Here is a 14,061-nt window from a genome sequence, read left to right on the forward strand (position 1 = left end):
ATTCTCCCTTGTTGGGCTTTTTACATATTGGGTTCGAAAGGAGTCCTGTACACATTGTAGGAACTCCATTCCCTTATCTGCAATTAATATCGGGGTAGTTGAAATCCCCCATGATTATTACTCATCTCTCTAATTTGTCTGTATAAATTCTTTCTTTTTATTTCTAAAAATATATAAAACGAAGTTTGCATTGTTCTACAAATTTAGACAGAAGAAATGTTTTTAATTTTAAAAAATGTCATTATTTGATATATCGAATAATAAGATAACCATATATTAGCTACACACACACAAATCTGTATAGGTAACTTATGCCCTGGGAATTCGTGCCTTTCCGTGCAATGATGTTGCACGTCGGTGGCTTGGGCGGCAGGCCATTCGTGCGTTTTCGTAAGAAATGACGTCACCCCCTTTTACCCTTCGGCAGGTGGAGCGACGAATGAGAAGCGTCGGCATCGGCGTCGTTCTTCGTGAGTTTCCGCAAGAAATGACGTCACCCCCTTTTACCCTTCGGCAGGTGGAGCGACGAATGAGAAGCGTCGGTATCGGCGTCGTCCTTCGTGAGTTTCCGCGTCGTCGTCGTCGGGCGGTTCGGCAGATTCCGGCGTCGTTCTTCGTGAGTTTCCGCGTCGTCGTCGGGCGGTTCGGCAGATTCCGGCGGCGTTGTTCGTGAGTTTCCGTGAATGCGCGTCGTAGTCGTCGTCCGTGGTGGTCGTCGTCGTCGGGCGGGCGGGCGCCATGTTGTGGCGGTGATTTTTTACTCTCTCTCTCTTCCCTTCCTCCTGGTCAGTGTGTAATGGCGACAAAACCCGGGGGCTCGGATCCGCACTGAAAAAAAAACAACAAAAAAACTCCAGCTCGCCATTAACTTTAAAAAAAAAACCCGTCCCCCCGGTTAAGCAGTAACCAGAGCCGTTGATTTCCCCGATCTCTATAGAGTTAGTGAGAAGCTCTGAATTGCCGTGCCCGCATTTGTTTTTTTAAAAACAATTTAAGGGAGAGGCCTTTTTTATTATATATATATATATGAGAGAGAGAGAGACCAAAGGGAGAGAGAGAATGTCTCTCGAAAGCCTCACCTCCTCCAACAACAAGCAGTCCCCCAAAAACGAACACAACATCAACCTCACTGAGTCAGCAGACGAAAGGTCGAGTAAAAACAACCTTTTTTTTGGTTAATCCAACATTTCTATCTTTTATTTATATAATAATCAAAAAAAAACATCAACAACAACAACAAAATTATCCAACAATTCACCAAGGTTTTTTTTCCTGAAAGAAAAAAAGGAGACGGAAGGTAGAGGAATGTATCTTTGGAATTTTTTTTATTAAAAAAAGGAAGGGGGAAAAAAACAAATATTTAAATCCTCTTGGAAAAGTGGTCGCTGGGTTTTATATATTTTCTTTATTAAAAAAAGAAGCAGGAGGTAAGGGGGTGGTTTAAGGCCTAATCGCATGCTTGGCTGGCAGAGAGCAATGTGGATATGTCTTGAATGCACAGGAATTATTTGCAGCAGGGCCTGTTTCTGTTATGCTAATCTAATTTTTATGACATTAATGTTTATTTTTCGCTCTATATATCCTTTAATAAAACGCAGCCCGGTTAAAGGACATCGGCAAGTCACCTTTGAACTTGGATTTTCTTTTTTTTTTACCCAGCGTCCTCATCATCATGTGTATATAGAGAAACATTTATAATTTATTTTAAACCCCTCTTTAGCTATCTTGATGTGTGTTTGTGATGATTTTCTTTTTAAGTATGCACGGCCCATTTAAAAAAAAAACTGACTTTGCATTCCTTTCACAAATACAGTTGCCCCCCCACAATTTATTTTCTTTGCTTTGGTGACTTCAGTTTGGTCCTTTCAAAATCTGCTACTGTAGTAACCACAGCAAAACAAAAAAATCACCACCTGCTGTTTGTACAATATTTACTTGGCATTGTGAAACATTGATACTGTATCCTTTCCTATATTTTTGCAAAAAACAAAACTTGCAACTCATTTAATTATTTTCACTGTCTTCAGCCATGATTAACTGACCCCTTGGTGTACATTCTTCTGTAGTTCTCATTTTCTCTTGTTACGGGAAGCCAGAGTACAGTGTTGTCATTAGGATTTCAATAAAGTGTAATGGGGGATATGCAAAATTAAAAAAATTATGTCCCCTTGAACTGAAAACACGCATCAATACAGTTGTAGATTTTGCCCTTCCAAATTCAAATTGTACATTGTGGGTTCATCTAAGTGAATGAAGTACTGGTGACTTACAGATTTGACACAAATAGTGGGAGTAATTTGAGCCAAATTACGATTATCAGACAACGAGCATATTGGCACAACATTGAAATGTGTTGTCTTAAGCCTATGTTTTTCAATGGTGTACAGGTACAATATGTTACATTACCCTAGTGACAACGCTGGAACAGCATAGAGTACAAAGAGCTGGAGCCCATTATGGCAGGATAAACGCAACAACATTTTAGACATCTATCGGGGATGTCAGTGCTGACATAGTTGAACCCTACCTTTACTGTAAATTGCTTATCCATAAACAAAGCAGTTATTTTATCAATGCTCTGGAGTAAAATAACACTCTAGGATGTTGCCAAAATCATGTACATGTCTTAAAGTAGGTCTCACCAAAGGAATTTGGTTTAAAAGTAGAGTCCATTCACTGGGGTGAGTGCAAACTTGAAGATCTCAATAACTTAATTTCATGTGTAGATATTGATAACTTACATTTTTAACCAGGGCAGAATAGTTATGATGTGAACATGGCTTGTTGCTGTGCCCAAAATGTTTTATTTTGGTAATTCATAAGAGTAATTGTACAGTATATGGGTTAACATAGAACCTGGCTACACAGAAACGCAATGCCACTGAAGAGCAGGACTTGGGATTATTACTGGGATCCCAACATGGTGTATTGTTGATAATGGTAAACAGAGCCTGGACACTTTCCGATATGGAGGGATAGTTGGAAAATCACCCCAGGATAGTCTCGCGTTCTTATGCCAATCCTTGTGGATGTCCTGAGCACCATTAGCTAAGAGTTGGGTAAAAGTCCACCATTTGCAAAGCCATGGAATTGTGCACAGAAAAGCTAGAAATGGCATTTGGGAAATTTCAGATCAGTTTGAAAGAGAGAATTAAATGATTAAAAAAAAAAGTATTTCATTCTCATTAAATATTTATTCCATTTACAAATCACCATCTTGTCATATTGATCAAACTTATCTTTTGGATAATAATTCCGCAGCTAATAAAATAAGGAATAAAAGTTCTTTCCATTCTTTAAGCAGAGGATAGTCTGAGTTGAACAGAATCTGATTGAGACCATAATACACATGTACTACGTTACACATCATTATGTATGTGTGAGTTTACAGTTCTTTCATTGGGTAGGGAAGGTAATGCAGCAAGTTTGTGCATCAGTGTAGCAGGAAAAAGTTCTGTGTCCATTCATTGAGTTCCCAATTTTTGGCACAAGTAAATGCTGAGCAGTTCTCAAAAGTTGGGGAAATTAGTAACTCCATCTTGTCAGCCGTTAAGTGGCTGGTGACAGAGCCTTCCAACTAGATCAGCTGCTGTTGTCGCAGCCAGTATGTGTTGGGAACTTAAGGACGAGGAAAAATAACTAAAAATGGAGAAGGATATAAAAGATTTTTAATTGTTATGTCAACCTAGGTTTGACTCTATATCCGTTGAACTTTCTATTTATTAAAAAGTCTAAAGATGGTGTTTCCCCAATGGTAAAAGCAGCTTGCAGTAGAGCCATACAGACCAGAAGGTCCCAGGTTGGATTCCTGGTCTATGCTGAGGGAGCTGATCTCAGAGAGCATGTTAGTAAGGACACTGCAGTGCCCCTGCAAGAAAAGGCAGTCAGCCAGAGCTGCGGCTCCTGATTGTTGCTGGAAGTACACCTGTATGTGAACATCAGGTGAGGAGAGCATTGGGTTCCGTTGTTATGCCTGCATTCTGGAATAGCCTGCCAGGAATCACACCTGAATAGTGACCCCGAGGAGCGAGATACTGGAGGGTACCCACAGAGCTATATCGCATCAGGAGTAAATGTCTTCAGGAGGGGAGAATAATTGACTGAAAAAGGGGAAAAAATATCATTAGTATAATGAAATAAATCGAGTGAGTTGCATTTTTTGTTTGTGTGAATTTTAAGTTGACTATGCAGGCAGTTTTTAAAAAGTTAGAAAATTGTAATTGCCTGCTTTCATACTTGAATGTAGCCATGAACAGTCTCATTCTTCTTCTCTTCTGTGCCTAGTGGCACATGAGGCAACCCATTTCTTTCACTGCTTTAATATCCAGCTCTGGGTTGTTTCCTTAATGAAGACCCCCTTTTTAATGTGGACAGGGTTGTTGGCCTGTCCGGGGGTGGGGGGATTGGCCCGATGCAGTGGAGAGTCACCATGCACGGCTATCGGGCGCGAGTACCCTGCCGGGTATTAACCCAGTGTTCGGAGGCCGGAGCTCTGCTCCCCCACCCAGTGGGGCAATCAGACTCACTATTTGTATTAAAGAGACACTTTCAAATGTTTTATTGCAGTTTGCTCTAAGACCGTAGGTTTAACAGCCTTGGTGATTGGTAGGTAGCATGTACAAACATTCTAGCAGGGTGTTGGCATTTGCACAGTTAGAACTCTGGGCTAACATTTGAGCAAATCTACCATTAACACTGAGCTGGAATATGATTTTTTTCCCACAGGCAGCAAATTCTTACCAGTGGCCACGAGAATGTCCCTTTTCCCCATTAGATGAACAGTCCAAATCCTAGCTAGGTTAACCACCAGGGGCTCCTCAACAACATATATTACGTCTTTTACTTTCTGTACATAGTTTTTGAAGATGAGCCAAAGTACTGATTTAATTTCTCAAAATCTGAATGCGAAGGCTGATTGAAGTTACTTCATTTTTAAAATGCCGGAAGTTACTTCATTTTTAAAATGCCAATTGCTGATGAAACAGCTAGTGGTAATCCAGAAAGTTTGAATTTGAAGTTCTATACCCAAAACCTCAGGAATCTCACCAAAGGTTTTTCAGCATTTGCAGTGTTGACACGCACCATGTAGATGTTCCGAAGTCTTTTTGTCCAGTTTTAATTCAAAGGGAAGATGTATAGAATACCCACTTTGGTTTTTAATTTCTGTGTTTACATTTTTTTTTCACTTTTAATATACCTTCTAAATCTTCTGTTCTTTATGGGAGCATACTGGATCACCTATTCCAACTCCTTGTGGAATTGCGATTCCTTGACTGGGCAATGCAATTGGGAGGTTTGCCTGTAATATCGGGAGTGGGAATTTGGTACCTGGAGGATGTTCCCAGGTTCCCTGTCAGTATATTTTTAAGTCCTCGTATACCATTCCTTGCCTCAGAAATCAGACAGGGAATTTATCAGGTTTCTGCCAGCATCACTGCAAACGGCATCTACGCGGCATACAAAGACCTGATTTTTCCCACTGTATGTCTCTGGGATAGAGGCTTGCGTCAGCTCAGTATCTCCCCAATACTGTCTGACTGAGAGTAGTTCACCACAATGGAAATTGTAGTTCTGGTATTGCCATGTTAGAATATCTAAAGTCTGTGCCTAAAACCAAGATTCCTGAGCCTCCTTCAGCTGATAACAAAGTCCTTGTTTCTGTTTAAGCTGCAAATTTGTATAAGCAGTGAATGGTGCAAAGGTTCTGGTGTTAATTCTACTGAAAAAAAATCAACAATTTGCTTTTATATAGCACCTTTAACGTAGTAAAGCACTCCAAGACGTTTCACAGAAGCATAATCAGACAAATAATTGACACTGAGCCAAAGAAGGAGATATTAGGACGAGGCGACCAGAAGCTTGGTCAAAGTGGTAGGTTTTAAAGGAGCATGAGGTTCGAGCGGTGGAGAGGTGAAGACAGGGAATTCTAGAGTTCAGAGCTGAGATGGCTGCCGCCATAGCTGCCAATGGTGGGGTGAGGAAGTGGGGGGATGCACAAGAGGCCAGAGTTGGAGCAACGCAGAGTTCTTGGAGGGATGTAGAACACAATTTAAAGGGTTTAAACAAAGTTTTTAAGTGCTGCATTCCTATTGCCTAGTATGTCAATTCGCTGCCAGGTGTTGTATTGAGCAGTACAAGCCAGGAGGGTGTCAGGTTTGAACTGCAGTGCTACAACTGGCCTCTGCCCCAGGGCCAGGGAGCGAACAAGTCAGCTAGGGTTCACTCTCCTGAATGCAGTCCAACGGCTGATGTTGGAAAGTGTGCTGATGTCAGGCGAGGACAGGGCTGGGCCAGGCTGTGGTGCCACAGATGGTAGAATAGCTTGCTGGCATGCAACAGTCTAAGCTTGCGTAAAGAATGCCCACTCGGTTAGGTATTGGAGGCTCACTGAGTGCCCATGGGACTCCATGCCAGTATGATTCAGCGCCTTCAGGAGAAGAGGAAATTGCCCCAAGAATGCCTCACTTTAAAATTATCAGATGAAATTTTAATATTGCATTTCAACAAAGTGACAATTTTTCAAAGTAATGAATTTGAATAAAGTTCTGCACTATTTTTGTAGATTTTAAATGATAGGTGCACATTAATATTTTAGATTTAAAGTTTTGTGCTGGTGCGTCAGAAAAGCACAATCAAACATAAAAGTGGTATGTTTTGAAATGATGGAAATCCACAGCATGCCAGTCAGCATCTGACAGAAAAAGACAGATTCAAATTTTGTGCGATGCCCTTCGTCAGAACTGTCATGGTCAGTGGGAGAGAACCACGGCCTGGCGGAGGGAAAAATAGGTAGGGGAGAGGTGGTGCAAATCTGCAAACTATTTTCACAAAGAAACAGCTAACGGGTGTTATAGTTTGTAAGTAGATTTTAATTGCAGGAAAGAGGTGTAAAGGGTTGTATATTAGGTATAGGTCATCTTGGTCAGACAAGCGATTAACCATGTCTAGCTCTCTCACACCTACTGTAGCAGCTGCAAGGCCTAGGCGTGTTTTTTTCTGAATTCTGCACCTAAATGCATTGGTTCCTTGTGCAGGGTTCCACAGGTGGCCTATGATACCTCACCTAAGTGACCATTATTCACATGTGGGCCATGACACTGAGTTAGTGGCCACAGAGGGGGAGAGGACACTGCAGCCAAGCTTGAGCCTGCCCTCATTTATCAAGCACGCGTTCACACTTCCCTCGGAGCTATTTGATAGTAATCAGGAGCAGTTACACTGACCAGTTGTGCTTTTTCTAACCCAGCGGTGCAATGGTATAATATTCCAACCACGGCCTCGACTGAGATCGGCTAACTCAACAGAGACGAGCGATCACAGCTGGGACCTCGTGTCTAGGGCCCAACTACTTATTACTGATCTGTCACTGGACCTTGCCACGATTTAAAATAATCATATATATTTTTCCAAGTTGTATCTTTACCCAACATGTTTTCTCACTGCAGCCTGAATCTAAAGTTGCTTCCATCTAAAAGTAAAAGATGTGGTTGTTCACATTTGGATGCCCACACTAGAAGTCATTGTTTACATTTTCCATTCAACATTTAAACAACCAGAAAATGTCTTCATTCATACGTGATTTTCAAAGCAGAAAAGGGGATGTGATTGAAGTTTGCTTTATTATTTAATTTCCTGAATTTAGTCATATTGGCTGCTTAATATGTTCATAGAAACCAATAATACTAACGCAGTAATGCATCAGTAGTCAGAAATGTAAAAACATTTTTCCTCTTTCCTTTCCTCCCCTTTCCTGAAGCCACTGATTCTTGCTGAAGTCCAATCTCTTGGATATCTGCTCGACAGGTCTTTCTCTGAGTATGCGGACCAAGATATTTAGTGTTGGAAGTTTGACGAGGGAGAGAATCATCCTGGTGCTGTCCTCGCCAAACATCCAGATACACTTTCCAGCAGGGATCATTGGCTCATGTTCAGAGTGGAAACCACCCACTCCAGTACTGGGTACTGAAGCCAGTTGTAGCATTCCGACCTCAACCCTGGTTGAGATCAGTTAGTTGAGCACAGACCAGATATCAAACCTGGGATCTCCTTGGTATACTTGGCTCAAATATTCACTGCCTTGATCAGCTGAGTATTGGGAGAGCCCTATTTTAGTGGGGTGATAAAATCATTGCCATACTACAAACCAGAAGGGTCAAGTTCAATCTCCAGTCTGTACTGTGCTCACTAACCCCAACTGGGGCGTAAGTTGGGGCCACACAATTGACTTCATGAGGTTTGGAGAGGAAAAATTAGTCAGGTGAGAACAGGAATATGTTTGCTGTAATAAAAACAAAATGCTGGAAAAACTTCCAAATTTTCTGTTTTTATTTCAGATTTCCAGCATCCGCAGTATTTTGCTTTTGTAATATGTTTCCTGTGTCGCCCCCCCCCCCTCCCCCCCCCCCCCCCCCGGGGTGGACTGGCTGCCCTGAAAGGGCATGGGATTCTCTGAGAAAAAGGGGAACGCCGGAAATACAGCCATTCAAGGGAGGCACTCGGTTTCTCTACCCCTGGTTGCCCACCCATAGTGAAACAATGATTGACCTTCACTGTCTACTCTCCTCAGTGAACAATAACCAGTTGGGTGAGGTACCAGAGGGTTCCTGGACCCTGTGGAACCCAACCCCAGCGTTAGTCAGCACCAGGAGAAAGCTGTAAACGTTGCTTACAACTTAATGTAGTTTATTCATAAGATGAAGGAAATTGTTCTTGTTTAAAGTTAAAGTGAAATTTAACTTAGTAAAAAGTTTTCAAACTATGTTTAGCACGTTGCTGTATATGACAGAGTTGTTGGAATGATAATGTTATTTTATTATTTGAGCTTCGAGTGAAATTTGCATCCTTCTTCTAACCAAACCTGTACTCAGTGGAAATGGATGGTGGTCAGTGCTGATCTTAAATAGGTCCAGTAGTTTTAGTGCTATCAGTTCACTGGGCTATAACTACCATCCTGAAGTTTTCTTGAGTTGCCATTTTGTTTTGCTTAATTGCTAGTTTAAATGAAATAACTTATTTTTCTCCATAATGTCAATTTCTGACCCTGACATTTATTCATTTTTTGGTAATATAGGGAAGAAGGAGAACTGGAGGAAGGGGAATTAGAAGATGATGGTGAGGAAGTGGAGGTTCAGGAGGAATCCCAGGAGAATATCAAGAAAGAGAAACCTGAAAAACAGGAACGGGATCACGAGGATGATGAGAAGGATAAGGACAAGGACAAATCCCATCGTAGGTTGAAGAGAAAGCGGAAGAAAGAAAAGGAAAAAGAAAAGAAAAGGTCAAAAAAGAAACGAAAATCAAAGCACAAGGTAATCGGCCCTAAAGTTAGACAATGGCCCGTATTTTCCGATCGCAGGCCTCCCGCGTGCGGAGGCCTGTGATCTGGAAAAACCTCTGCACTTACCTGAGGGCTCCCGGGACGCGCACATTTCCGATCCTGGGCCTCTCCAAACTCCAAGTGTGCTGGGCCTACATATCCCAGAGGCGCAGGTAGTTCGGAGCATCCCTGGGATCACGTGGGCCATGGGCAGCCAATCAAAGAAGGGAATCTCCCTTCATACACTTGACAGGAAGACCTGTCAAATATATGATTGGAGATCACCCCCAAAACATAGTAAAACTTTAAATACATTAAAAAAAATCACATTTTTAAAATGAGTTGAAATTACAATAAATTAAATATCTTTAAACAAAAATGTAATTTTTTGAAAAAAGTAATTCAGGTTTTTTACAGGGTTAAAAATAAATTACCTTTTTTAAAGTATTTTTAAATGATAAATCAGTGAAATTTTTTTAGTTTATTTTTTTACTTTTTTCAACTCTTATCCTGGTAAAAGCAGGCCTTACCAGGCATAAGAATTGTAAGGGTTTTCTGTGGGCGGAGGGTCTCCAAAAAGCGGAACTCTCTGCCCGCGGAGGCCCTTCTCCAGGGCAGGCGTCCAATCTGTCAAGTGGATTCTTGACAGATCAGAAATGCCGGTTTTCAGCGCATGCGCTGTGCATTTCCGATATCCCTACGGGTGTGTACACAGTGCGTACACACCCGTAGGGATCGGAATATCTGGGCCAATATCGACTAGACTTCTGGATACAGCTCTCCATTCAAGATATATTCACAGGTTGCAGCTGAACCTTAGGGTTAATAATATTGTCTGGGAATATTTAACTCGTATAATAATTTTGGCGATCATAATATAAGAATTAGGAGCAGGAGTAGGCCGTACGGCCCCCTCGAGCCTGCTCCGCCATTCAATAAGATCACGGCTGATCTTCAACCTCAACTCCACTTTCCCGCCCGATCTCCATATCTCTTGATTCCCCTAGAGTCCAAAAGCCTATCGATCTCAGCCTTGAATATACTCAACGATTCAGCAAAGATTCACAACCCTCTGAGTGAAGAAATTCCTTAAATGGCCAACCCCTTATCCTGGGACTAGACTCTCCAGCCAGGGGAAACAACCTCTCAGCATCTACCCTGTCAGTCTCCCTTAGAATCTTATATGTTTCGATGCGATCACCTCTCATTCTTCTAAACTCCAGAGAGTATCGGCTCGCTCTCTCCTCATAGGACAACGCTGTCATCCCAGGAATCAATCTAATGAACCTTCAACCTTTCCATCTTTTTGTTTCAGCCCAGTGTATTGTAAAGCAGGACAGGCTACTTTCGATCCAACAACGCATAGACAATTGCTAAGCGCCAATTAAGGAAGTTAATTGCATTAGGGAACAAAGTGGTGGCAGTACTTAGCTTCAGTAATCTGCAGTAGTATATATCCTATTTGCAAAATATGTATGGCAAGGGTATAGTATTTTATTCCGTTTCTTTAACTGAGAAGCTGTAAAGTGGGCTGGAATTTCACAGTATTCCTCGACACAGTAGTGTTGCCTTTATTGTCTTTTGGTACTATAACTTTCAAAATGTTGCTACCATCTGGTATTGGTGTGATATCTAAAACTGGACTAATTATTTGGTGGGTCACCCAGTTGCAGTAGGTGACAATTTAAATGTGCATCGCTGTGTTGGATTTTCAATCTTTCCACTTTAATTGTCTTTGCAGCGTCATTTGTCTTCCAGTGATGATTATTCTGATTATAGCGATGAGTCTGACTATAGTCCCGGGGAGAAGGGGTACCGGAAGTACCGGGAATACAGTCCCCCATATTCACAGGTAAGGGCAGACGAAGTAGAGTATTAATGTATTATGTTGTTGTTTGCTTTACACTGCTACCCTTTGAAGCGTTTTGTCCGGTGGTTAGTGTGGGTGTGACCTCGGCAAGGTTTTTTCTTGCTGCCCCTCCCCTCTCTCCTGTATTGCAAGGATCCCAAGCCTTGCCTGAGATACATATTTCCTACATTACAACCGTGACTGCACTTCAAAAGTACTTCATTGGTTGTAAAGCGCTTTGGGACATCAGGTGGTTGTGAAAGGCGCTATATAAATGCAAGTCTGTCTTTCTTTATGCTGTCAATATCTTTCAAAAATATTTTTAACATCCAGTGACTAGGAGATTCGATGAACTCCTTAGAGCAGGATATCAATCTTCTATTTGCGTTTAGGAGATTTAAAAAATAAAATGTTAATTTCTTTTTGCAGTGATGCAGATGAGTTATTTTGAAGAAAAAATAAAGTTAAAAATAAATCGGCGTATTCCCTAAGACTAGGTTTATAAAAGGAGATAAGGGGGATAGGGGTGGCGGTGTGAGATCTGGGACTTAGTGGAGACTCTGGACTCCTGCATTAATGAGCGGTGAAGCAGTGAGACAGCCCAAGGTCTTAGTTGAGAATTTGTATTCTGGTAGAGAAGAGCATGAAGGTAAAACCGTTGGGGAATGAAGCTTGTTTAAGAACTGAAAGAAAAGATTTATTTACAGCCAACAAAATACAGGAAACTCTTTTGTATCCGGCACCGACGGGACCGGGATGGTGCCGGTTGATTAAAAATTCCGGATGACGGAGAGGGTTATCTACCGAGGCTATTTTTAACAACCAAAAATAAAAAAAATCAAGAAATGTGCATTATACAGTAATTGGGTACTCCCGGCAGCGCGGGAGAGTGAGACTCCTGTTATTGAGGTGTTCCGACTTCCGACAGCGCCAAGAAGCCGAGTAGCGGCAGTTTGGAGAACTACCCCCACTGACTAACTCGGCCACCGCGGGAGACTCGGACTCGGCAACATTTCCAGTTATTGAGGTGTTGTTTTCAGAGTATGAATGTTGCCGGTTAATAGAGAATTCCGGATATTTAGGTGCCGTTTAAACGAGACTTTCCTGTACTTTTTGAAGTGTAGTCACTGTTGTAATGCAGGAAACGCGGCAGCCAATTTGTATACAGCAAGCTCCCACTAAACAGTAATGTGATAATGATCAGATAATCTGTTTTAGTGATGTTGATTGAGGGATAAATATTGGCCAGAACACCGGTGATAACTTCCCTGCTCTTATTCAAAATAGTGCCATGGAATCTTTTACGTCCACCTGAGAGAGCAGACGGGGCCTGGGTTTACCGTCTCATCCGAAAGAAAGCAGCTCCGACAGCGCATCGCTCCCTCAGTGTTGCACTGGAGTATCAGCCTAGATTTATGTGCTCAAGTCCCTGGAGTGGGGACTTGAACCCACAACCTTCTGACTCCGAGGCGAGTGTGCTACCCACTGAGCCACAGCTGACACTGATGAGCAGGATGCCAGCTGACCTCTCGGCCGGGGAGCAGTGTACAGACTAGGGAGAGTTGCAAGCAGGAAGACAAAAAGTAGCAGTGTGCAAACAAACCAGAAGAAACATTGAGAAAATGTACCCTATTTACAGAATCAAAATAAATAGGACAAAAATTGGAAGGGGAGGATTCACCTTTTTCATAGTCAGGTGAGAGGAAGGACAGAACCTGCCTCCAGGCTTTCAGCTCCACTATTATGTCATGAATTGCTGAGTGGTGCACAAGAATGTCTTGGCTTAACCTCCTACCAATATTTGCATTATTGCTGGATTCTGCCCTAACCTATCTGCTGTTGACCTGGCTAAGATTAGGAACTCTGGGTTATTGGTGCAAAACTGTACTTTCCCACTGTGGGGCAGACGATTAACATACCAACCCATTGGGCAACTGTTGTTGTTTTTGATGATTTGGTAAATCAACATTTTTACTGAATTTTTGCTGTCCTTGAATTAATTAGATATCTTATGCTCTACTCAATGCAGCCACCTTATCCTCCGCCTTCAGGGGCTCCTTTACCAAAGAAGACATACATGAAATCCGAAAAGATGAACTATAACGTGTACGAGGAGTATGAGGATGAGCAGTATGCTGACTATGAGGAAGAGGAGGAGGAAGCGCCAGATGTGGAAGAGGAAGAATATGATGATTTTGCCAAAGAGTTAAGCCAGTACAGGAAGGCAAAGGAGGCTTCTCAGCAACAACACCAGCAACAGGCCCACACGCCCATGGGACATAGGGGGCGTGGAACATCAGGTATAGCTTGTAGAAAATTGAACTTTTGTGTATTCCTTTTTTTTGCCTTCTGTTTTTTTCCACCTTTTGAGGCATTGACTGATATTGGGGTAAGTTATCATGGACCCATCGGTTACCTCTCTCGAGTGACCATTCATCTGTGAGCCAAAACAGGATTAGTAGGCTGTTCGACTATCGGGGCCCAACGATCAACCACGATCCTGTCCCCACACACATTCCTTTCCATCAGGAGTCAGTAGATGATGGTGAGAACACTTGCCCTTTCTTTCCTCGTCTCCTTAGCCCAGCGGCGCTGAAGTCAATTGCAGAGCCTCCACGGCCTCGCCCCTCCCTATCTCTGTCAACTCCTCCAGCCCTACAACCCTCCGAGATCTCTGCACTCCTCCAATTCTGGCCTCTTGCTCATCCCCGATTTTCATCGCTCCACCATTGGCAGTCGTGCCTTCAGCTGCCTAGGCCCTAAACTCTGGAATTCCCTGCCTAAACCTCTCCGCCTCTCCAGCTCTCTCGCCTCCTTTAAGACACTCCTTAAAACCTACATCACCTGTCCTAATATCTGCTTATGTGGCTCTGCGACAAATCTTGCTTAATAACAC

General features: G+C 42.4%; 1 protein-coding gene across 1 annotated transcript in view; it reads left to right on the forward strand.

The window, feature by feature from the left end:
* Positions 1 to 825: 825 nt before the first annotated feature.
* Positions 826 to 14,061, forward strand: part of zc3h4 (zinc finger CCCH-type containing 4) — a 48,967-nt gene continuing 35,731 nt past the window's right edge. The window contains exons 1-4 of the mRNA XM_085973607.1: positions 826 to 1,148; positions 9,071 to 9,308; positions 11,058 to 11,168; positions 13,195 to 13,465. Coding sequence (XP_085829733.1) covers positions 1,027 to 1,148; positions 9,071 to 9,308; positions 11,058 to 11,168; positions 13,195 to 13,465 — 742 coding nt within the window. The 5' untranslated portion in view covers positions 826 to 1,026. The remainder of the gene's footprint in view (positions 1,149 to 9,070; positions 9,309 to 11,057; positions 11,169 to 13,194; positions 13,466 to 14,061) is intronic.

The sequence above is a fragment of the Somniosus microcephalus genome, chromosome 34 (genome assembly GCF_052327205.1).
Source record: "Somniosus microcephalus isolate GS21.2 chromosome 34, FLI_Smic_1.0, whole genome shotgun sequence".
In the NCBI taxonomy this organism is placed as follows: domain Eukaryota; kingdom Metazoa; phylum Chordata; class Chondrichthyes; order Squaliformes; family Somniosidae; genus Somniosus; species Somniosus microcephalus.